This window comes from Fistularia commersonii, chromosome 31 (assembly GCF_037954325.1).
Source record: "Fistularia commersonii isolate RoL2024-O1a breed Wild chromosome 31, RoL_Fcom_v1.0, whole genome shotgun sequence".
Classification (NCBI taxonomy): Eukaryota; Metazoa; Chordata; class Actinopteri; order Syngnathiformes; family Fistulariidae; genus Fistularia; species Fistularia commersonii.
The window spans coordinates 10,229,092-10,253,612 of NC_141314.1; the positions used below are offsets into that span (position 1 = coordinate 10,229,092).

General features: G+C 46.3%; 1 protein-coding gene across 4 annotated transcripts; it reads right to left on the reverse strand.

The window, feature by feature from the left end:
• Positions 1-727: 727 nt before the first annotated feature.
• Positions 728-23,753, reverse strand: sh3tc2 (SH3 domain and tetratricopeptide repeats 2). Of its 4 annotated transcripts, none has more exons than XM_086178865.1 (22): positions 23,494-23,753; positions 19,195-19,293; positions 18,019-18,132; positions 16,220-16,347; positions 16,015-16,120; positions 15,731-15,874; positions 14,807-15,008; positions 14,651-14,724; positions 14,306-14,501; positions 14,002-14,138; positions 13,853-13,903; positions 13,401-13,711; positions 11,724-11,918; positions 7,343-8,203; positions 5,971-6,191; positions 5,702-5,868; positions 5,311-5,488; positions 4,998-5,148; positions 4,787-4,909; positions 4,466-4,616; positions 4,165-4,361; positions 728-4,030 (listed from the first exon to the last, which is right to left on the reverse strand). In XM_086178865.1, the coding sequence occupies exons 2-22, from the start codon at positions 19,202-19,204 to the stop codon at positions 3,326-3,328; spliced, it is 4,422 nt and encodes a 1,473-aa protein (XP_086034991.1). In that variant the 5' UTR covers positions 19,205-19,293; positions 23,494-23,753; the 3' UTR covers positions 728-3,325. The 4 variants fall into 4 exon arrangements, with proteins under 4 accessions (XP_086034991.1, XP_086034990.1, XP_086034989.1 ...); XM_086178864.1 differs by having other exon boundaries at positions 19,195-19,975; XM_086178863.1 differs by lacking the exon at positions 23,494-23,753 and adding an exon at positions 19,976-20,583 and having other exon boundaries at positions 13,401-13,693.
• Positions 23,754-24,521: the final 768 nt, after the last annotated feature.

Here is a 24,521-nt window from a genome sequence, read left to right on the forward strand (position 1 = left end):
TTACGGTCTTTAAAGTACAAAGATTTGATAAATTATATGATAAATAAAATATGATAAATTATAGCTAAACACATAAAATAATAAATTTTAAAAAATAATCAATACATAAATGATAATTATTTAATAATAAGTATTTATTGACATGGCACTGTTACGCTGCTTTGACAAGAATGTCTCCGATGGGGATCAATAAAGTTTATATAATAATATTTATAATACATATTAATGTATGTAATAATTCCATAAATTATAATAAATAGATAAATGTAATGAATTAAGACACAATTATTTGTGTCTTAATTATTAATAAATAATTGTGTTAAATTATAACACAATTATTTATTTATTGACAATTAACTGTTGTGCTGCTGTGACAAAAAAAATCCCAAGTTTATCTTATCTTATCTTCTCGATCCCCCGGGGGAGAAATTGCTTTTCATCAAAAGCAGCTCCTGTATCGTGAAGAATTCAAATAGAACACTATATAAAATAATGAATTAAAATAGGAAATAATAAAAAATAAAATAAAACAGTAACAGTAAAGATCAAAAGAAATAAATGAAACTAAAAGACATTCACAAATAAATAGACAGCGGAGTGAACAACAACAACAACAACAACAACAACAACAACATGGATAAAAATGGACAACAGAATGGAAAGGAAAGAAAAAAATACCAAAAAAAGACAGCAAGGGTGAGAATAGACAACATTCACTTGGAGGGGAGCTGGTGCCAATCCTAGCTTTATTGATCCCCACTGAAGAATTATAGTATCAATAAATATGAATATGAATATAAATAGAGACAATCAGAAAATAGCAAAAGATATCCACAAATAAATAGACAGCAGAGAGAAGAACAACATCAAGGATAAGAATGAACAACAGAATGAAAAGAAAGAAACAGTAATCAGAATAAGAATCGGTAAAAAAATAAAAAATGAGAGAAAAGAAGAGAATAATGTACATATTTATTGTATATACACTGCTAAAAAATTAAGGGAACACTAAAATAACTAGATCTGAATTAATTAAATATTCCTATTTAATACTTTAATAAATACAACAACAACATCAAGGATAAGAATTGAAAAAAAAGACAGTAAGGGTGAAAATAGACAAAAGCAAGAATAAGAACATAAACAGAGTGACCATAATAAAGACAAAATAAACAGGAGTGACACCGACAAGGAAAATAGACAACGGAGTTCGGGTGTGACACGTGTGAATGGGCGAGATAGTGAGGTGTGTGTCGTGCACACTGCTGATGACTCTGTTTGTGTGTGTGTGTGTGTGTGTGTGTGTGTGTGTGTGTGTGTGTAGGGGGGTGAAACGTTAAGCAGGCAGAGCAGGGAGGGAGTTGAGCTTCCTGACCGCCTGGTGGATGAAGCTGCAGATCAATCGCCTCTGGATCCCGCTTGGATTCCCGGTTCCTCCGAGTGTGTCGACGTGTTTTCGATGGTTTAAACGCAGCGATTAAATGTCCCTGATGTTTTTCTGTGCGTGACATTTCTTCTTCTGCCGGCCCAGAGACTCCACGGTCTCCGCGGTGAGAAGTTGGGTCATCCAGGAGGAGCTCGGAGTAGAAACGAGCTGGTTCGGCATCCCGACTCCAGATGAGCAGGGGGGAGATGGATGGATACATGTAAAGCTTAATTGGTGCAACGAAAAGGCTGAAAAGCTCCTTGGAGATGCGATGAACTTCCTCCCGTGGTGCGAAGGTACATCGCATGGGGCGTTCAATCAGAGAAGGAACCGCGATAGTCATTTGAAAACTCCAGCGGTGATAAATCAATTCCAGCGCTCGTCTTTTCTCCAGTTTTATAAACATCCAGATGAGTTGTCTCACCTTCTCCGGTCAGTGTTATTTATTTGTTTGGGGGAAATTTAATGAAATCTATACGTGTGATGTTTCTCGCAGATGATGATCGCATTTTCAGTCTTTTTCCGAACTGAAATTAATTAAAAGTGCCGAGCGGCTCGGCTTTCGTTTGCATCGAACAAGAATTTCCCACAAAAGTGAAGCAGTTCAGATGTTTGGTGACGCGAGGTATCGTTTGGGGAAAATAACATGTCATATCAAAATCAAAGAATGTGTTTTTCCTGTTTCTCTGTGTTTATATTTTCAAAATACCTTCCTTTCTCCGTATGCATGTCCTTATCCCGGCGTCTTCGGGGCAAACAATCCAGATCCCCCCCCCGGGCATCTTCACGCCGCCGACCTCCTCCAACCGTTTCCCTTCTTCCTCGTTCCGAGAGCCGATCCGGAGCGATGGCTTTGTCTTGTGCTGCCCTCGTCTGGCTCACGGGGAGAATGGCGGCCGTGAAGCGCTCGCTCGCTCGAGATTTCTTTTCCCCGCCTTGCGTTACGGACTCGAGTTTCTTCAGTTGAAGACATTTCAGCCCTCATCTTCTACTCACCTGTGGGGAGTTTCCAGGGTTTCCATGTTGTGGTGGCTCGTTGTGGAAAAGGAAGAGTCGATCTGCAGAAACTAGGTGTCCAGTAAAGGGGTGTCGTTCGTTGGAAATCCTGTTGGATCACGTGAACTGAAGGTCTGGTGGTCTGGTGGTGGGTCTTTACCGGTTTCTTAAGGTCCAGAAGGTCCGTGTGTGTGAATCCATCTTGGTATTGATCCCGTTTGTTAAAGGTCGCGTCTGAGGCCCCTCCTCTGTTTAGAGATGGTTTTTCTGTTTTGCCAAAGATGGCTTCTTCGACTCCTCTCTGGAACCTTCTGTCTTCTCTGGCCAGAATACGGACATTGGTGTCTTCAAAAGGATGTCCCTTGTCCTTCAGGTGGAGGTGGACCGCGGGTCCTGGACGGGTGGACATGTTATCCAAAGGTCAGGAGGAGGCTTGGTTTTTTTTTTCACTATAAATGACGGCACTCTGCAACACTTTTACAGCATTCTTTCCACTTTTTTATTAAATATTCTTTTTTTTTTTTTTAATTTATTGCTGTGTTTTGTTTTTCCGCCCGTAGAGCTCTTCTGTTAAATTAGCAATCGCAACGATTGTTCATGTTTTTAGACATCTCTCGCTCTCTGGTGGTAAAAAAAAAAAAAAAAAAAAAAAAAAAAAAAAAAGGCACACGTAGAAAAGACGAAGTATGCTCCGAGCGCAGCGCGCCATCGTGACCGCGGGATACTTCTTACAAAAAAGGCACGTGCTTTCAAAACGGCAATCTCCGAAAAACTTTCATATTATTGACATCTTCTGTACAACGGATGCCGTGGTTTGAGTAGCGGCTGAGGACCTGTGACCAGACAGAGGAAATGTCGACGAAGAACCTAAAGTGCCATTGCAAGACTTGGTGTCGGCGTTCTTCACCGAGCGCACGGGTCGTCCACGCTTTCCGTTCCGTCGACGTTCCGGCCGACGGAGCCGCTTCGGTCGCCAGCTCGCCGACGGGTGTCTTGGGCGTGCACGTCGTGGTCCGCGACCAGGTCCGAACTGGTGTGGTTGGCGTCCGGTGCGCTCGGGGAGGTTCGTAAAGTGTCGCTGTCCGAGTCCGAGATGTGCTCCTTCGCCGTGTTGAAGGATTCGGTGAAAGTGCTGTCGCTCTGCGACTGGCTGACGACGCTCTCCGGTTCAGATCCGGTCGCGGGATGAGTTCCGGCGGCCGGGTCGTCTCGGAAAAGAGTGAACGAACGCCCGTCGTCTTCTCCCTGCATCACGTGAGCGTTCGGACGTGAGGCATCTCCGCTCTCGGCCTCAGAAGTGAAGACGACGGTTCCCTCGGAAGAAGTTTCTCCGCTCTCCATATCAACATTTCCCTCCTTTTGGCCAGACACAGCGTCTGCGCTGTCAATGTTTTCCTCTCTCGCAGCAGAGCCTCGCTCCCCGGCCAGCACCGTCTTCAGACTGTGGGCTCTGTCTCTGTAGACTTGGCACAGCGAAGCATCGGGCATGTGGTTGCAGTGGATCTCGGCCAGCTTCATGTACACCACATACAGAGCCTGAGGGTTCTCTTGGTCTTCCAGGGCAGCCGCCAGAGCCAACTGGAAATAGCCCACTGCATCGAAAGCATCCTGGAAAGTGCGCACGGAGCAGCGTGTCAGAAAGGCGAAGTAGAAATAGATACATCGTCTATTTGAAATCTTTGGCGGCGCGGAAATGCGGGGTTCGGCGACGCTACGGTGCACCGAGGCTCGGCCTCCTGTACCTTCAGCTTGTGCAGAGTTATGTTGCCCAGCCTGCAGTAGAGCCGGGTGTAGTAGCGGACCTCCTTCGGGTGCTGCAGGAAGGGCGGACAGAGCGCCAGGGACTTGAGGTAGTAGTTTTCCGCCATCTCGTATTGCTGCAGGCTGTAGTAGACCGTAGCCAGACGGTGGAAGGCGGCCCTCTCGTTCACGCGCGCACCTGCAAAACCCATTAATCCTTTCAGCTTGGACAGCGGTACAACCGGGTCGTGCCATTTTTTCGTTTAAAGAACCGATCGTATCGTGAGACTTTGAGTCCGATACCCGTTTCGGCAGCGATCTGGACCGCCAGCGTGGCATATTGCAGCGCCTCCTCCAGCTCTCCCTGGTTCATCAACAGCTCCGTCAGTTTGCTCAACAGGCGGAACTCCGAGTGAACGTCCTTTATGCTCCGCGCAAAAGGCAGGCTGCCGTCCTGGGGAAACACGAATGGCCTCGTCGGATAAGATCGGCCGTTCCGGGAATAAGAACCTCATCATCTTGACAACCGTGACGTTGTAAACTCAGAGAAGGGCTCGAATATAGTTCCCCCCTTTCAATCCGCTGTATGGGAACACAGTGAATGGCTTTGCTGTGCTCTCTTACCCTGTAGAAAGGCAGGGAGGCCATCCTGTTCCTTTGGCCCTTAAAGTAAACGTCTCCCGCCTCTTCGTAGATGCTCATAGAAAAATGCGGGTCGCTCATCCTCAGGGCCGTCTTCACCGCGGCCTGTCGATCAAATCAAACAGTACCCTTACTTAGTAAGACCGGTCGGTTCCCTCGATTCGACGTGAGGAAAATAAAACGCTCCGCTCACCTGGAGGTACATGTCGGCCAACTCGTCCTCCTGAATGAGGTGATAGATCCGCCCCACTTGCAGCCAGGTCTCGGACTCCTCTTCTTTCTTGCCCAAATCTATCGATATCCTCAGGCTTTGCTTGGTGTAGTCAAGAGACTTCCGAGATGACCTGCGAAAGCAAAATCCGGCGCTTGAACCGTCTCTGTTAGAACTCCAATTTGAGTCATTATTAAATATTAATGTGCGACTATTTGATGCTCAGCCGGGCGCCACAACGGATCCGACCTGCGAAATAAGACTCGGGGAGAAGATATGAGGTTTGAAATCTCACCTTTCCGTATTGAGAGAGAGGTAGAGGCTGCTCAGGATTTCAAGATATTCTCCTTCTAGTCTTTTGTCCTTCAGCTCTCTGGAGACGGACACGCAGTGCTCGTAGTAGACGATGCTTTGTCCGTACAGCAGCATGTCGGAGTAGAGCCGGCTCAGCACCTTGGCCACCACCATTTGACCTGACGACCAAACGGTAGAATGCTATGCTACACAACCCTGACGCAGCGCAGCTTTTCCGACGGTATCACTCTTGGAAAGGAAACGTAGTAATAGCATCGGACCCGAGGGTCAACAAGCTCCGGTAAAGACATCCATCGTCATCGTGTGGTTCACGTCATCGAGACAAGGATGAAATGAAGGATGAAGCACGTCTTGACTATTCCGGTACGTACCGTGCAAGTTTCTTGCATGGAGTGCAATTAGGAGACCCATTTCGTAACACGCCCTGATGTCCTGACTCTTCCCCCTGTCCTTGTAGCTCCGCCCCAACCAGAGGTAGGTCTGGACGTGCTCCTCATCTGTGGGACTTTCTGAAAGCTCCATAAAAAGACACAAGGATCTGGAAAGAAAAACCATCTCCCTTCAAGACGGACTCATTTCAATCCTGTTCTTTTTCTTGATCTTTTCTTATTCTACAACTGAAAAATGAAGATGTCCGGACCTGACCAAGAAACGCTCCGCCACCGCAGACGCTCCCGCGTCCAGAGCCAGGCAGCCCAGGTTGGCCAGCGCCAGGGCTTGGTTCCTCTGGTGGCCACTTTCCCTGGATATAACCAAGGCGGCGTGGAGGTGGCGGCCGGCCTCCGGCACCCGGCCCCGCCGCCTCAGACACAACGCCAGGAGGTTGTGGATGACGCCTCTCTGAGTGGAGCTGTCGGTGCCCTGGACGCAGACGTGCGGGGGATTTACACCGAAAGTAAACATTTAAAAACTCCGGAGCAGAAGAACAGAATTGATCGGCGCAGCGACTTGTTTCCCGGTCACAAGATGCAATCCATCTCGTGCTTTGGATGATTTTTGGTGGTCACATGATGTAACTTAACAACAGCCCAAAACTAATTTCGGGTCATACATGTGTTCTTTTGCTACTTGTGATTGGGCGTTGAATCGTCTTGTCAGTTTTTCTGTTTCCAGTTGGCCGAGGGGGCAGAGGTGAGGCAGGATGAGGTGCAACGATAATAATACTTGTATATAATAATACAATAATACAATAATAATACGACAATAATACTTCCGGTGCTGTCTCGGGCGGCTGCCTGCCAGAGTTTCTCCTCACCTTAGTGTCTTTACTTGAAACTCTGGCACAACAATTTCCTTCGGGGTAAATAAAGTTGTTGAGATGATGAGATGAGATGAGAACAACTTTATTAATCGCGAAGGAAATTGTTGTGCCAGAGTTTCAAGTAAAAACATAACAGTAATAGATAATAGTGGAGAGGAGGAAGAATAAGAAATATAATGAAATATAAATTCTCATCTCATCTCATCTAAACCAGGTTTGGGTTGTGGGAGGGAGATGAGGAGAAGCAGGAAAGCTGCACCTGCAGAACTTTCTGGACTGAAAAAGTTCCGGTTCTTCTTGATGTAAAGTTCCGAGCGGTCAAGCACTTTACCTGCTACGGTGACTGGACTGCGGCACGACAGGAAAAAAAAAACAAACTGTGACGACGCCAAAAAAAGGACTTTGGCGTCGTGTTAGTTAGCTGGCTAAGCTAACTGGATCGCTAACCGCGGACGACAATCCACGCTCCAGGTGACCAGGAAAAGCCTGGTAGCTCCTCTGGCCACGAGGGAAACGGCGACCAGCCCTTCCCGCCTGCCGCCTCAGCCGAATAAAGAGCGCTGACGTTGATTCTTCTCCAAGTCTGAATATTTGGCTTCATTTTGCTAACCGACTCTGCTCAAAGAGGGAGAATTCGCCTCTTATTTTTACTCCCACCGACCGAAGTAGAGGGCCTGAACGTTTTTTGAACAGTAGTATTTTAGACGGCCAACGCTTATCTCCGTAAAAAAACATTGAGGTTTCTTTGTACCTGAAGTGAGACGAGAAGCGGCTGCAGGACGCGCTCAGCCTTTTCGGCCTGGCCCGTCAGCACCAGCAGCCAGCCCAGAAGAACGGACGCCTCGAAGGCCTCCTCCTCGTTGATGTGGCCTCCCGTTTCCACCGCCTGCCGAGCGCAGCATACCGCCTTATCCAGAGCGTTATACTGCTGGTAAACCGAGGCCAAACCCAGACACAGGTCCCTCTGGGTCTTCAGGTCTTCTCCTAGCTCAGCTATGGCCAGAGTCTGCAGAAGGTAAACCACAATCTGGGCCGGGAGCAGGGAGGTTCCTTCCTTCCAGAGCGGGTTGAGCCGAACTGAGTTCCTGATGAACAGCTCGACTCTTTGGAAGGCTTCGTGGAGAGAGTGGTCTTGTCTGGAGTCCAGGCTCAGAGAGGCGAGCGCCAAGTAGGGCATGTATTTACGGTGATAAAGCCAACTCAGGAGCCAGTTCAGGTCCAGGGGAACGATGGGCTGCCCGTTGGCGGCTGAAAGACTCACTGAGAGGAACTGGAGGCGCTCGACGAAAGGCAAGGCGTCATCGGTCTTCTTGAGGAGCAGGTAAAGGCTGGAGATGAGGTAGCACACGCGAGCCTCGAGGTATTTGTCCCCCATCACCACCGACCTCCTCAGAAGCAGCTTCAGCAGCTCCGCCTCGTCCGAGGACGTGTACGTATGGCCCGGGAGGCACAGGAGCAAGGCGCTAGCTTTCTCCAGCGTCTGCGGCAGCTTGTCTGTCATACGCTGCTTCAGGTAGACGCCGGTGAGGTTGTTGACGAGGGCGACGAGCAGCGGCGTGTCGGAGAAACTGTCCACGCGGACGCTCAGGGCTTCCTCGTAGTAAACGCGTGCCTGAATGACCAAGAGACATTAGCATTCAGCGAGCGCCGCCAACAGCTAACGTGCATCTGATGCTGGCGTGTTTCACGTCTGTAGAGACGCATTTTATAATAAACGTCCAAAATGTAAAAACTTTTTCATTTCATTTTGTAATAAAGCCGCATTTTGTAATAAACTGACACGTTTTGTAAGAAACTGCCCCAGCGCATTTTGTAATAAATTTTGTCGGTTGACACAATTTATCATTCTTTCGCATTTTTTGCAGTATTCCATTTTTTTTGCGTGATGAAATTGCAGTTTTCAAGCCGAAGAAGAAAAAAACTGACAAATTGAACAAAAAATGTATAAAAAAATTCAAATACGAGGTCTGTTGAGCCGCATTATTTGATAACGGTGCATTTTGGAATAAACGTCCAAAATGTTATAACTTTTGCATTTCATTTTGTAATAAAGTCACATTTTGTGATAAACTGCCGCATTTTGTAATGACGGTGCATTTTGTAATAAAAGTCCAAAATGTAAAAAATTTTTCATTTCATTTTGTAATAAAGCCGCATTTTGTAATAAACTGCCCCAGCGCATTTTGTAATAAATTTTGTCGGTTCACAGAATTTATCACTCTTTAGTGTTTTTTGCAGTATTCCATTTTTTTTGCGTGATGAAATTGCAGTTTTCAAGCCGAAGAAGAAAAAAACTGACAAATTGAACAAAAAATGTATAAAAAAATTCAAATACGAGGTCTGTTGAGCCGCATTATTTGATAACGGTGCATTTTGGAATAAACGTCCAAAATGTTATAACTTTTGCATTTCATTTTGTAATAAAGTCACATTTTGTGATAAACTGCCGCATTTTGTAATGACGGTGCATTTTGTAATAAAAGTCCAAAATGTAAAAAATTTTTCATTTCATTTTGTAATAAAGCCGCATTTTGTAATAAACTGCCCCAGCGCATTTTGTAATAAATTTTGTCGGTTCACACAATTTATCACTCTTTAGTGTTTTTTGCAGTATTCCATTTTTTTTGCGTGATGAAATTGCAGTTTTCAAGCCGAAGAAGAAAAAAACTGACAAATTGAACAAAAAATGTATAAAAAAATTCAAATACGAGGTCTGTTGAGCCGCATTTTTTGATAACGGTGCATTTTGGAATAAACGTCCAAAATGTTATAACTTTTGCATTTCATTTTGTAATAAAGTCACATTTTGTGATAAACTGCCGCATTTTGTAATGACGGTGCATTTTGTAATAAAAGTCCAAAATGTAAAAAATTTTTCATTTCATTTTGTAATAAAGCCGCATTTTGTAATAAACTGCCCCAGCGCATTTTGTAATAAATTTTGTCGGTTCACAGAATTTATCACTCTTTAGTGTTTTTTGCAGTATTCCATTTTTTTTGCGTGATGAAATTGCAGTTTTCAAGCCGAAGAAGAAAAAAACTGACAAATTGAACAAAAAATGTATAAAAAAATTCAAATACGAGGTCTGTTGAGCCGCATTTTTTGATAACGGTGCATTTTGGAATAAACGTCCAAAATGTTATAACTTTTGCATTTCATTTTGTAATAAAGTCACATTTTGTGATAAACTGCCGCATTTTGTAATGACGGTGCATTTTGTAATAAAAGTCCAAAATGTAAAAAATTTTTCATTTCATTTTGTAATAAAGCCGCATTTTGTAATAAACTGCCCCAGCGCATTTTGTAATAAATTTTGTCGGTTCACACAATTTATCACTCTTTAGTGTTTTTTGCAGTATTCGATTTTTTTTGCGTGATGAAATTGCAGTTTTCAAGCCGAAGAAGAAAAAAACTGACAATTTGAACAAAAAATGTATAAAAAAATTCAAATACCAGGTCTGTTGAGCCGCATTTTTTGATAACGGTGCATTTTGGAATAAACGTCCAAAATGTTATAACTTTTGCATTTCATTTTGTAATAAAGTCACATTTTGTGATAAACTGCCGCATTTTGTAATGACGGTGCATTTTGTAATAAAAGTCCAAAATGTAAAAAATTTTTCATTTCATTTTGTAATAAAGCCGCATTTTGTAATAAACTGCCCCAGCGCATTTTGTAATAAATTTTGTCGGTTCACACAATTTATCACTCTTTAGTGTTTTTTGGCAGTATTCGATTTTTTTGTGTGTGACAAAATCGCAGTTTTCTAGCCTAAGAAGAAAAAAACTGACAAATTGAACAATAATTTAAAAAAAAATTCAAATACGAGGTCTGTTGAGCCGCATTTTGTAATCACGGTACATTTTGTAATAAACGTCCAAAATGCAATAACTTTTTAATTTCAATTTGTAATAAAGACGCATTTTGTAATAAACTGCCCCAACGCATTTTGTAATAAATTTTGTCGGTTAACACAATTTATCATTCTTTTGTGTTTTTTTGGCAGTATTCGATTTTTTGTGTGATGAAATTGCAGTTTTCCAGCCTAAGAAGAAAAAAACTGACAAATTGTACAAAAAATTTATGAAAAAATTCAAATACGAGGTCTGCTTAGCCACATTTTGTAATAAACTTCCAAAATGTAATTGCTTTTACATTTCATTTTGAAATAAAGCCACATTTTGTAATAAACTGCCGCAACGCATTTTGTGATCAATTTTGCCACATTATGTAATAAGTTTTTACATCTTGAGAAGATTATTGGAAAATGCACTTGCAACTTTTTTATTCTCTAGGAAATGTAATAACATGGAATTTATATAATATTCTCTGTTAATACAACCTTTGAATAGTGTACTGGTAGTAATTGCTAAGTACTGCTACTCGGCTGATACAGTGATACTAATAATAGGCCTAGCTTTTACAAATACTTTAAAGTAAAATAAAATACAATTAACAAACAAATAAACTATGCTTTAGAATTGTTATTACATAATGCACCATGTTATTACATTTCCTAGAGAATAAAAAAGTTGCAAGTGCATTTTGTAATAATCTTCTCAATATGTAATAACTTATTATCTAATGTGGCAAAATTTATACCAAAATGCGTTGGGGCAGTTTATGACAAAATGCAGCTTTATTACAAAATGAAATGAATACATGGATTCGAATACACGAGAATAGATATATCAATCATTTTAATGCGATTAATATCATGACATCGCTACCATACTTTTACCCGCTGCTTGTTCGCGGACCGGCTTTTCTGGTTCGCTGGCTGTAAATGCATATATTGTTTGTTTGCTCGCTTTGTGATTCCTGTCCAGAATGAACCTTCTAGTCGAGAGCGGACTAGACTGCGTACAGTTTGTCCCACTGCAGGATCCACAGGGAGCTTTTTGAAACCTCTTTGTCACCGACGGCGACCAGGGAAACCCCCCGTTACGTAAATCTATCGGTGGATTGAACAATCCCCCGTATTCGGAGTTTTGAGCTTATATATTAGCCCTTTACAGCAAATCTCTGCAACTACTTGTGGTATTTTCGAGAAAGGGGTCTGTGTTTTGTAGCCTCAGATGGCCGCAGGGAGAAAAGCTTCCTCAGAAATATTAGAAGTTGAACATAAACCTGGGAGAGCTTGAGCTTCCTGGCACAGAGTCGCCCCAGGAGAAAGCAGGCCCGTCGATGCGCCCACTGCATTCCCATCCTCTTTGCGCACTCCCGGACGGTCTCCAGGTGCCCGGAGAGCTCCGGCTCGCTTTTCCCACCGAACGTCGCCCACAAGAAGGAATGCTGGAGGTCGTACAGGGGCAGGAATTCCTCCTGAGGACAAACAAACGGAAGAATCCTGAAGGTGCTGTTGGACTGCGGAAGATTACAAGAATTATTTGTGTCTTCACGCTGAGCCAAAGTGAAGATGACCAGCCCTGACTGCTCGGTTTGGGACCGAAGTCTGAAATAATTCCCCGCTTGGATGAACGGCGGACTACAAATCGGTACATCCAGATCAGGGGTCGGAAACCTTTAACACCCAAAGAGCCATTTGGACGCGGTTTCCACGGAAAAGAAAACACTGGGAGCCGCAGTTACTTTTTGACGTCTAAAATAAGGTACAACTGTATACCGTAATTTCCGGTATACGTTAAGCCGCGACTTTTTTCATGTAAACAACGATGCGGCTAATATATGGACTTTTTATCCTAATATATGGACTTTTTATCCTAATATATGGACGTTTATCCTCGTCACATCGGACCAATGAAATGACCGGGAAATTCTGAGTCCGTTCAACTCCGACACCGAAGAAGACGACTTGGACGGTTTTAGTGCGCAGGAGGAAGCCTGAGATAGCGATGGGCTAAACCAGGGGTCGGCAACCTTTAACACCCAAAGAGCCATTCGGACCCGGTTTCCTCGGAAAAGAAAACTCAGGGAGCCGCAATTACTTTTTGACGTCCAAAATAAAGGTACCACTGTATATGTTGCTTTTTATTACCTTTACACTTTGTATAAACAAGTGTGTTGCTTCTGAAATTCACAAAGTATTGCGGAGAAAATTAAATTTTATTTATGTAATGAACTCATTTTGAGCTTTGGGCTTTCAGAGCGTGCAGCGGAGCCTTGACCGGAATTTTGAAAATAAACCGGGAAAAAAATCACTGTGTCAGTAAACAATAAAAAATAAGTATTTGCAAAATGTCTTCATAAATATTTATTTTACCTAGTTTACGGGACTTCTGCTCCTGAACTTCTGCGCACAGCGTCTGCAAATCGGTACTTTACCGGCTGGCGGGTATACCGGCTTCCGCCAGTGTGACGTTATTTTGAGCGGCGAAAAATAATAAATATAATTTTATTTAATATTTCAAGATCACAATAATCTTCCAACTTAGAACTAAAAGTAAAAAAAAAGGAATTAACACAAATGAAATACACTTCAATTAAATATTTAAAATTCTATTTCCCAAGCCACTCTGAGCTAGCCGGCGGTATATTGCTTTTTCATATTTTGCCTACTTGTGGTTGAGTGTCTCGACAAATTGAGGGAGTCTTGGCGGGTATACTGGCTTCCACGAGTGTGACATTTATCATGAGTGTTGAAAAATAATAAATATAATTTTATTTCAATATTTCAAGATTACAACAATCTTCCAATTTAGAACTAAAATTAAAAAAAGGAACTAAAAAATACACTTCAATTCAATACGTATAATTTATTTTCCCAAGCCACTCGGCGTTGCGGCGCTGCCGACCCCTGATCTAGATCATGGATTTGGCGAGCGGCTGGACTGTGACGCCACCGACCTGGAAGTGATCGCAGTTCAGCAGGATCAGGACGGGGTCGCTGAGCTCGGACTCCTCCCCCTCCCAGCTGTTCTCCTCCAAGAAGGGAGGCGGGTCTTCCCGGAACTGGTCCATTTCTCTGAAGGTATCGTCCAGGGTGAAGGACAGGCACTCCCCTTCTTGCGGCAGAGGATTATGGGAGTGGTATACCGAGGAGTGAGAGAGCGACGGGCGAGGCGAGGAGTGATACGGAGGCGTCCCGCCGCTTCTTTCCGACATGACGCTCTGGCGAGCGCTTGCGGGGACCTTATGATCTGGGAAAAGGGGGGAAACTGAGGAAAATCACAATACGGTAGAAAACCATCACAAACCTGATTCTAAGACATGAACGCGATAGGAGTATTTGCTTAATTTCAGTTGCGAACATGTTTTACGACAATACCGCGGGCGCCTTTGATACGGAAAATCATTACCGTGTTTTGGTCGATTCCTTATGTACATGAAGTCGGACTCATCCAGCCTGTCTGAAGGACAACGGCGAGTCAGCGCGTTCATTCTTCCAGTTCAGCAAAGAAAACGTGGAAGCAAACAGGAAGTGCGATAAAAGGCCCGTGAGCCTCACCGAGCCTGTAGATGGAGCTGATGTCCGACGAGAAGAGTCTCTCCAGAAGGCTGCCGTCGGTCGGCTCGTAGCCGCAGGGGTTAACGCGAGCCAGGCCTGCTTTCTCCTCCTCGGTCAGAAAGACCAATTGTCCGTCTCTGAGGGAGCGAAACAAAAGACGCGTTGTCATCTTGTCGTCTCGGCTGTGTCTCGTTATCCAATCGGTCCTGACCGCAGATGCCTCTACAAGGAGGTCTTTTCAAGATACGTGGAAGACTATTAACAAGACGAAGCTACTTTGGATCAATGAGAGACAACTTCTTACAGGGGAGTTGTGCTCAGGGGCTTGACGTGGGCCTTGTGCACGAAGCCGGTGCGCCCGGTCGAAGCGTGTTTCCCGATGAAAAAGCCCAAGCTTCGAACGAGCAAACCCTGGATTTCCACCACGTCGCCTCGGCTCAGCTGAAGCTCATCTTGGCCCAGCGGACTGTAGTCCACCGCCGCTTCACAGGAACCTGTCGCTGATGAGCACGATATGTACTTTGAGGCCATAACACATGATATCACGCGTTCAAAGTAAAGATCGGCGGGAAGAGATGATGTTCCAAACACGGGAAGGAATTCCCGCACTTGGCATAGAACTCCCGTAAGTGTACGAGTGCGTCCTCACCCAGTGGATGCTCGAACGCTTCCTTCTCTTTCGGCAAACATCCGGCGTGTCCCGGGTACTTCCTCAGGAACCACCTGACCAAACAGTGGACGCAGATCAGCGACACGCTGACACGTCCAGATGTTTCGTACCGTAAACGCCGTGAGAAGCACTCACTGGTAGAAAGGGTAGGGCAGCGGCTGCATGGCGTTCACCGGCACTTGGCCGTGTTGTCCCGCGGTGAGCAAAGTCCCCTCCCACGTATCGCCCTGTCCGGTGTCTCGCACCATCACCAGGTCGTTCTTCTTGAACGGCAGCCGCTCCTCATCTTCCTCGTCCTGCTCGCTCCTGGTGAACAGCGCCTTGGCAAAGAAGGATCCTGGGAAGAAGCGTCCACGTGTGGGTCAACCCTCCCGAGGGTCGCGGACGGAGCAGATCGGATATAAATACAAGCAAAGGGACAAACTGAAGCTGCACTCTCGCTCGGTCACGAGCGGATGTTTTATGCCCTCCTCTATTAGCTTAATGCGATCCTCGTCGGTGTTTGCCAACACTGCGGTCCGATTTCGCCTGAGGGGAAACGCTCGGGAGCAAATACTGGAGTCTGCATGGAGCAAGGAGGCTCGGACAGCCGAATGTGGAAGGCGCGGCGGTTTTGCTTTGTCATGGAGGTTTTGTCGATGCAAAGGAATTCCCAGTCCTATCGGTATCTCCTCGGACGAGGCCCAAAAACATACAGGAGTTTGTTGGAGACCCAAAACTGCCCAGATGTATGACTGAGAGAGCGAACGGATCTACATGCGGTCTTGCGATCGGTCCGCGGTGAACCTCATGTTTCGTCCAATAGCGGCCAGGATTGGCCGAAGCCCCTGACTTCAAGATTAGCAGTGCAAATAAATAAATAAATACATTTCTCAAGTGTGTTCTGAGTTGTAAAAAACCTTCGGTAAAGCAGCTGAATCTATTTCCTGGGCGTTAATTGGGATCAGATGGCACAGGATGTTATCGCTTATAGACGAAGCTCCGATTCCCAATCTCGAGCAAATCCACGCTCTCTTGGCAAATTACCTTTTAACTCCTCGTGCAAAATGCGATACTGACCCTCCTGCAGCAGGAGTCCGAGGTAGAGGGTGGCCAGGTGTTCCTCGTCCACCTTCACGTTGATCTCCAAGTCGCTGAGCAGTTCTGGGTCCAGCCAGAACGACTGATCGCACAGGAAGTTCTCCAAGCAGCGAGCCACGTAGCCTGGAACGGAGTACATGCAACTCAAAACAAAGGCAACGCATGTTTTCCCTTTGCGAGGAAGGACGAAGAACTCATTTCAAATGATAGTTTGTTATTTGTAATCATCAAAAGCCAGAAACTGCGAAGCAAAGCGGTCGTACCGAGTGCCAGATAGGTGGAGAACTTCCAGATTTCCTCCACGGTTTTGAACGTGAGCACAAAGCTGTCCTTCTCGGCGTGGACGGAGACCAGGCGAGCGGACAAATCCTGGAAAATAAAAAAACGCTCGGAACATCTGCACGTCTTCCTCGGGTGCTCAAACATGCAGAAGAGCATGTTTGTTTTCGTCCCGGCTTCATCGCTCACCTTGAAGAGCTGGATAACATCTTGACTGTTGCTCTCCACCACCCTGAGCCGGGTGCGCAGGGCCTCCTGCAGGGCTCGGTCCGGGGTCACGCCGGAGCGCCGCTGTCCGGTGAATAACAGCACAATTTCTAAGCAGTAAGGAGATAAACATGGATTAATAACTCCTGAAAGACAAGCGTGCGCTATCTGTCAATTAACCTGCAGAACGAGGCCACCTGTGATGGTGGGAGTCGAGTCTGGATTAACTCTGACGGGGATTAAACTCTAAATTAAATCCGAGTCTTAGCACACGTTTCCAAACTCATCAGAGAGGGGATTATCTGAGGGGTCACAAACTCGCTCCGACGGTTTATCTCACCGACGTTTCACTCGTAACGGTCGCCGGAAGAATGCGGACTTTGCTTATGTGACGTTAGCCGAGATAGCACAGCGACAGCGGCTGAGCTAATGTGAATTAGCCCAGCTGACTGCAAGTTTACTTTGGCTGAACACCGCTGATAACATTGCTAACGTGTGAACTCGCCGTTAGCATCGATATCAGTACAATACCAAAAAATGGTGAAGGTATGACTAAAACATTTTTAAATTTAATTTTATTAACTTTAATCATCCCTTGCATGAAATCCCTTCTCTGCCTTTGAGCCATCATGGATGAACCATGAGCCGTTAGCATCTATCTATCTATCTATCTATCTATCTATCTATCTATCTATCTATCTATCTATCTATCTATCTATCTATCTATCTATCTATCTATCTATCTATCTATCTATCTATCCATTTAAATTTGTTTTTTATTTTGTATTTTTTTTTTTTTTTATTATTTGTCATTATTTTTATTTTCCTTCATGCATTCCTTCATTATTTTGCGGTTTGGGCCGCGGGGGTGGCGGAGCTTATCCCGGCTGTCATTGGACGAGAGGCACGCTTCACTATTGGCCACCACCGGGTGAGACGTCCAATCATTCGGCCTCTTATTCACATGTCCAAAATGTTACATATGCATTTGCATAGATATAAAAAGAAAAAGAAATGACTTATAAAAGCTAGGATTCTTGCTGCAGTGTTTTCGGATGCAGCTTTGGTGAACACATTCTGCCGCCATCGCAGTTTGGCTTTTAATTCTTGGACAGTTTGTTATTTTCCCGGAAGGCTAACTTTAGCATACTTAGCTCTGCGTTTGACGTCAAAATGCGAACGTAGATTGTACTCTTTGGCAACCGACAAAACCGACACACCGTTTTTTTCTCCTTGAAACACAAACGTGTATTGGCCTTCACATCTGTCTTGAAACAGGTTTCCATCTGCATCAGCTTTTCTCTCTCTGGACATTTAGAGATCATTTGTACATCACAATTCCACTTGTTGAAAATGGCATTGATGTGGATTCACTGTCCGATTCTCCGTCCGATTGACCTTTTAAGAGGTTCTCATGGTCCACATAAAAAGACGTTGTGGGCCACATTTGGCCCGCGGGCCTTGAGTTTGACACGTGTCCTATAGAGTCAGCAACCATTCGGCGTCTATTTGCTCTTACAGCTTTAAAACAGACCGCAGAACGGTCCATTAAAATGTCTATTTGGATAAGATGCGTTGGCTCTCGGAGGAAAAGCCAAGCCATTAGGCCTCATCTGGAGCCTCTGAGTGGCCATTTAGAGACATTTCAGAGGGACGCCATGGTCGGAGCTGAACTGCTGAGCGAGTGAAACATGAGTGGACGGCGAGGCGAAGGTGCCCGATCAGAACCGGAAGAGGCTCTCGCACCTTCAAGACGGTTCGTGGAGAGCTTTTCCTGGTACCTGAGGAGAACTTGTCGCCCGCCGACCCGGTTTCTTTTCTCTGCCAGTAGCTGTCCTGCTGCGCCCCGCCTTCGTCCGACTCCGCCCCGGCGTGGTCGTCGTCCTCGGCCGCGCCTGACGAGAGAAGGCGGAAGGTCGAGTCAAATGCGAGACTCTTTTGGTTTTCTGGTCCAAGTTCACGATGACCGGCGAGCGCTAAGACGCTGTTTCCCAAACACGCCGTGTTATTTAGTGTTTCTACCAGCGTGCTTTACCTGCTGTGAAAACAGACTGATCCAGGGGGATAATCTTTGAAACTGAGCTTCCCGACACCACAAATCCTCAACCGGCAGCGACATCTCGATACAGTTGACCCGCGCTTTTAGCAGGATCCCAAGAAAAGTGAAAGGGAAAAGTGAATTCCCTTTAAAATTCCCATTTTTCGCCATTTTTTTTGGTCAGAAACATCCTCATAGGCAGTTGCTGCCTCTGCTTTTCTTTTGGTTGAAAATGGTTTTATAAACCGCCACGGCCCCCGTCCGTCAAGTTACTAAACTGACCGAACCGCATCATCGTCCCGATCTTGTGACATATTTTGCAGGGCTTTTGCTGCGTTTGTCATAGTCGCAAGTCGTCGGAGTGTGAGACCGAGATCTTCGATTTCTTCCTCTTCTTGTCGTTTCTCCGACTGGCGGTCGAAGCGTCTCCTCCAAGAATGCATGCCAGCAAAGGAGATCTCTACTTTATTTATTTTCTAAAATTAATTTTACTATATTTTTTACTGTTTGTTTCTTCTCAGGCTAGATTTAATCTTGAAAAAAAAAAAAAAAAAAATCAAATAATGCAAAATAACGCTAAAGAACGCTAAATTGTGAGAACCGAATTACAAAAATCGTTTTTTAAATATTGCCTATATTTTTTTGCTCTCTGCAAAAAAACAGGATCCTGCTGGTTCCGAGAGCCGTAAACGTCACTCCGATTTTTTTTTTTCATATAATAGCCGGAGACGAGCTTCCTCTGGTTTGTTCCATTGTGCAGAGAGGATGTCCAGAGCACTTCCTCAGGCTGCGACCGCAGATACATCTCCTCTCAAAAAAGAAAAAAAAAAAGCCCCGTGATGTTTATTTATCGCCCGGACGGAAGGAGAAGTTTTCGATAACGCGGTTTCGAATCGGCGATCGATGAGCGGAGCGGTACCTTCCGTCATGGCGTCGTTTCTGGGGAAGTGCTCATTCGTACCCCCGAGCGCGTACGGCGGTTCCCTCCACAGAGCGTCCAGCTCGGCCGCGGAGATGTCTGCAAGACAGGAGCCGATCAGGGATGGAGGTCGTCACGGCAACAAAAAGAGCACATCGCTGTCGGCTGCTGGGAGGGCAACGGGGTTAGTGTGAGGAGGTATGTGGAGTTTGGGGGGGTACAGTGAACACACACACACACACACACACACACACACACACAAAAGACTATCAGGGAACGCGACGGGCCTGACCCTTGACCCCTGACCTGGTCAAGGCGGTCACATGTTTACAAACACACGCTTCATTTCGGGTGCAAATCCTCGCAGAATCACAAAAGCACTTAAAAAGTAAAACCGCCCCCCTTTTTTTTTTTTTTATTTTTTATTTTTTTTATTTTTCATTTCTTTACCAACATGCTGTCAGTGCAAAAACAAAAACAAAAACTCCCTCCAGCACTTCCATTGATGCAAAGCATTCAGGGGAAAGACAACGGCACACACACACACACAACTTAGCAACGCCACAACAGCCTATTGTCCTCCTTGTGGAGACACACAACACAGTTAGCGCCGACAGGACCACGTCAGTCAACACAGCCGCGGTCATGCTTCCGCGGCGCCGACACACACCATGCCCCGGTTACCTTCTTGGCTAAGTGTGTTACCCATGTTGCATTTAGACCTAGAGCCCTGTCTACCTGGCGGCGGCCGTCCGAGTCATGCCGGCGCGGTGGGACAGACCTGTGAAGGAGGAGAGGCAGATTTTGATGAGGGGTCCACAGCACGGCGAGCGGATCAGCGGTCCGCAGCAACACGACGCCATCTGACTGAAGAAGCAGCAGCTCCCGGCGCTCAACGCCATCCCGTCGGCTCCTTTAACAAAGCTCTCTTCCTGCCTGCCGGACGAACGCCGTTTCCTCTGCTATTCCTGTGTCGCCCGCTCAGCCCCGCTTGCTGGACTCCTCTGCTCTGGGTTTTTTTTTTTTTTTTTTTAAAGTCCCACTATCTCCATCTACCTCCACCCATCACCCCCGCTCACTCGCTGCCCAGTCATTCTGTGAATGCACAAAGCACTCTTGCAGATTGCTATGAGTGCAGGGGGGGCAGGCCTTGGAGAGAGTTTCTCCTGTGTGTGTGTGTGTGTGTGTGCAAGTGAAAAAATGCACAGAATGTGTCACACAGACAATGTGTGTGTGTGTGTGTGTGTGAGATGCTGCAATGATGTTGCTGATCCACTGTAAGGCAATGCCGGGCTGCAAGGTCACCGGCGAGGAGGCGAAAGTCGGTCGTCGGCGCGGAATCGAGACGGTTTTGTCCGTGTTGATCTCCCACGCCGTCACGCGGGGACGGGTCGGACGGGTCGGACGGGTCGGACGGGTCGGACGGGTCGGACGGGCCAGCTGACGTCGCCGTGGAGATGGAGCGGAGGAGCGAGCCCGGGGAGGATTATTATTATCGATCGATTGGTGAAATCTGGGTTTCGTGGCGGCGGCAGCGATGGGATTCTCCGTGACAATTCAAGGGAACACGAAGGAACGCGGCGCTTTGGCCGGCGATAAAGAGACTCCAGATGATCTGGAGACGAAAACCCGGGTCTGTTATTGAGTCACGGAGGGCAACCTCACAGCGGGAAGGTCCCTGGTCGGGTTCTCCGAGTTCCTCCCGCAGTCCAAACACATGCAGGAGGTTCATCGGAGAACCCGAGGCGTCCAGATGTGTGAATGGTTGGACGTCTCCATGTGAATTAATGTCTCTATATTACGCATGAATGAGAGGGTGAGTGCATGTGTGAGTGAAAGAGTGAATAATTGTACTGCACCGCGTGTGAATGAGAGGATGATACGACACGAATGAAAGAGTGAACTTTTGCACGCCGTGAGGGAGTGAATGGTTGCACGTTCAAATATGATGTGTGAATGAATCAGCAAATACGACCAAGTGAATGGTTGTATTTCTTTATCTGACACGTGAATGAACGGGTTAATGATTCTACGTTCAAATATGAGTTGCGGATGGTTTTGTTTCTCGGATAAATATTTTGATGTCCCTATAAGATGCTTGAATTAAAGAGTGAATGATTGCACATTTCTAAAAGGATGTAAGAAGCGCAAGGTTAGCTGTATCGGGAATGATGCGAACGGCGGTTAAATATTTCATATGATTCATTTTTGCATTTTCCAAAAAGTCTGGGATCTTGAAGGAGTGTGTCATTTTTTTTTTAGTGTTTTTATTGTGGTGATTTTATTTTCTGCTGAGAACCAGCCATCAATTATGGTGTCCATTCAGCGATTTCATGAAAACTTAATACATGTTTGTCCTGGATCCTTCACCCCTGGATGAATTACGCCTTTAAATACCAAATAGTCGGTGGGCCTCTTGAAACATAATATTAATTGTGATTATATGAAATTGTCTGGTCTTCATTTTCCATTAGAAAGAAACATCTGTTTAGCACATTTGGCTCCGTCCATAATTACAATTATCATTGTTTCTTTGACAAAAAGTGGGTTTTACGCCGCATTATAGGAATCTTTACGTCCACACGCATGAAACTACCGCCTGTTCACACACACCCGTATTCATGCCGATCTGTGAGCCTCCCGCTAACGCCGTTCAAGGCCGCCATCTGCAGACCGCTCGTTCAAGGCCTCGAATCTTTTGTGAGAATTTCGACGCCCAAATAAACAAGACACATCTGCGCGTTTTGTTATATTTTGGTTACATTGTTTGGGTTTGGGCTCTGAATTCAGCAGAACCGCCGATGCTTGCATGTCTCTGTACGAGAGGGTGAATAATTGTACGACAAAAGGTGACGTGAATGAAAGGGTGAATGGTCGTGTATCTCGATTTTAACTTAAACGGGAGCTTGGACGTCTCCAGATGACCCGTGAATGAAAGAGCGGATGTTTGAACGTCTATATTAATGTGCGAATGAAAGGGCGAATAGTTGTACGTCTTTATCTGACGTGTAGATGACAGAGTGAACGGCCGCATGCACGTAAACAACTCGTGGATCGGTTGTGCGTCTCAGTATTAACTTGTGAACGAGAGGCCGAATGGTTGCGTGTCTCCATTCGACACGTGAATGAAAGAGTGAATCTGCGTGTGACGTGCGAATGAAAGGGTGAACGGTCGCGTATTGACAGTGCACGGTTGCGTGTCTCGATATCTCGTGTGAATGAGAGGGTGAATTGTCTTTCCATGGAAAGAGTGAACGGCTGAATTGTGAATCCTATGAATATTAACTTGTAAGTGACAGAGTGAATAATAAGTGTCCCTTTGATTGACAGCGACCGGTCCGGCGTGAACCCCGCCTCTCGCCCGATGCCAGCCGAGATAGGCTCCGCCCCCGACTGCATGATGACCCACGTGGGTATGACTGAGCGAATGAATTAGCAAATGAACGGATGAACGTTATGTCCGCTATTTGATTGACACACATATTCATCCTGCCATTGTTGTTCGCTTCTGTGCCCAACAGGAGAAACGGCGGTGAGACGACAATGGGAGGAAGTTCTCTCGGACCCGGAGCTCAGGTCAGCTGCTCCTCACGCAACCATTTGTTTTCGTGTCACGGATTATTCCGCGTCTCAGACGTGGGCGGGGGGATTTTTCGCGCGAATAAAATCCGTGCGCGAGGTTCCGGAGAGGCCGGCGGCGTTCCCACGACAAACAAGGCTCCTGCAGGTGGAGGCCGCGGCGTGAACCCACAAACCCTTCGGTCACCGCCGGCCGTCACCAGCGACAAACAACAACAACAAATCACAAGAGGCGCGCGTTGCGTTCAATCGCCCTCGCTAGCCGAGCGTCCGCTTCCCACGAATGACGTTGGTGTCTCCGCGCTGTCTGCGCGGCGGAGACTGCAGGACAACGGCGGTCGTCCTAATGGGAAACATGTGGTGTGTCTGCGGGGTTGTTTGAGGCGTGTGGGTTCCTGGATCTGAGTTAGCGTGGGGAACATGAGACACGGGTTATGGTCTCTAAGTTTAGACGACCCCCCCCCGCACCGCCAACCCGGCTTCGTCCGGGTCTCCGTGCCCCGCGGGGAGATTCCCGCGCCGTCGCTCCGCAAACAAGAAGCGCTCTGGCTTTCCGCTCTCTGCGTTCCCACGCCAAATAGGCCGTTAAAGCGTGTAAAAGATGACACTCCGGATACTTTGTGGGAGACGAAACGTGAGTGTGTCCGAGTCCAAAGTACAAGTGAAGAACGTGAGCTTTGGAGCGAGGGAACGTAACGAAAGCGGAAAATCACCACTTACCTTCCCGCTGCTGCCGGCTTCTCCCCTCGCAATTAATCCCTCATGTGCGTGGCAGAGAGTGTGTGTGTCGGCGTGTCCGCCGCGGTGTGTGTGTTTGGTTCAACGGGCGCCGTGGACCTCGCGGCGGCCCCCATCGTCCTCCGGCGAGGCCGCAGCAGGAAAACCAGAGGAGGGAGAAAAACTGATAGTTTCCGAGGCGGCGTGTGTGTGTGTGTGTGTGTGTCTGAGTGGGTGGGTGTGTGTGTGTGTTCCTCTGAGTGCAGCTGAGGCTATCACACGCTGCATGTCACGGATCTCGGGGAGGTTCTCCTACGTAACTCCACCCATCAGGTTCTAGAGTTAAAGCCCCCTCTGCCTCCCTACACACACACACACACACACACACACACACACTTCCTCCCAGTGTCTGAATGTGAAAACAGAAAACAAGAGGACTGGAACTGCGTGCAGAGGGAAGTTAGGTTTCAATTATTAAACGCTTATAACAATAATAATGACGTTTACTTCCTCATTCTGCCGCACCAGTCGCACCCGTTTGGTCACACACCCTGCAGACGACTCGGTCCATACCTGAGGGGTCACCGGGCGGCATTCCATTCACTTCCATTGTCTCTCTGACTTCCCCACTCGCTGGCTCACACACACACACACACACACACACACACACACACACTGTAAAGCTATGCTTCTTTTTTTCCACTTATATCTGCTGTTATTCCAAAAACCCTTGTTAACACACACAGACACACGTGTGCATTCCTGCTGGCAATGCTGAGATATGTTAACTATTTGACCTCATGTTCTACACCACTTGCATTAAGTGTAACACACACACACACACACACACAAACACACACACACACACACACTCCCCGGTATCTTGTGCAGCAGCTTATCAATGACACTCCCTCGCTTTCTGTCCATCTTCATTTGTGACCCGGCTTCTCGCGTGTTTCCCTAGTTAAATATAAACCGGGGCCACTGATTGTGTGTGTGTGTGTGTGTGTCTGTCTGTGTGTGTGTGTGTG

Excerpts from the sequence above, each read along its gene's own strand:
- sh3tc2 (XM_086178862.1), bottom strand. The coding sequence starts at position 20,096 with ATGGCGTTGAGCGCCGGGAGCTGCTGCTTCTTCAGTCAGATGGCGTCG. Across the intron at positions 19,294-19,975 it reads CTGCCTCTCCTCCTTCACAG|ACATCTCCGCGGCCGAGCTG; the intron begins GTCTGTCCCACC and ends CCTGTCTTGCAG. Across the intron at positions 16,121-16,219 it reads ATGTTATCCAGCTCTTCAAG|GATTTGTCCGCTCGCCTGGT; the intron begins GTGAGCGATGAA and ends TTTATTTTCCAG.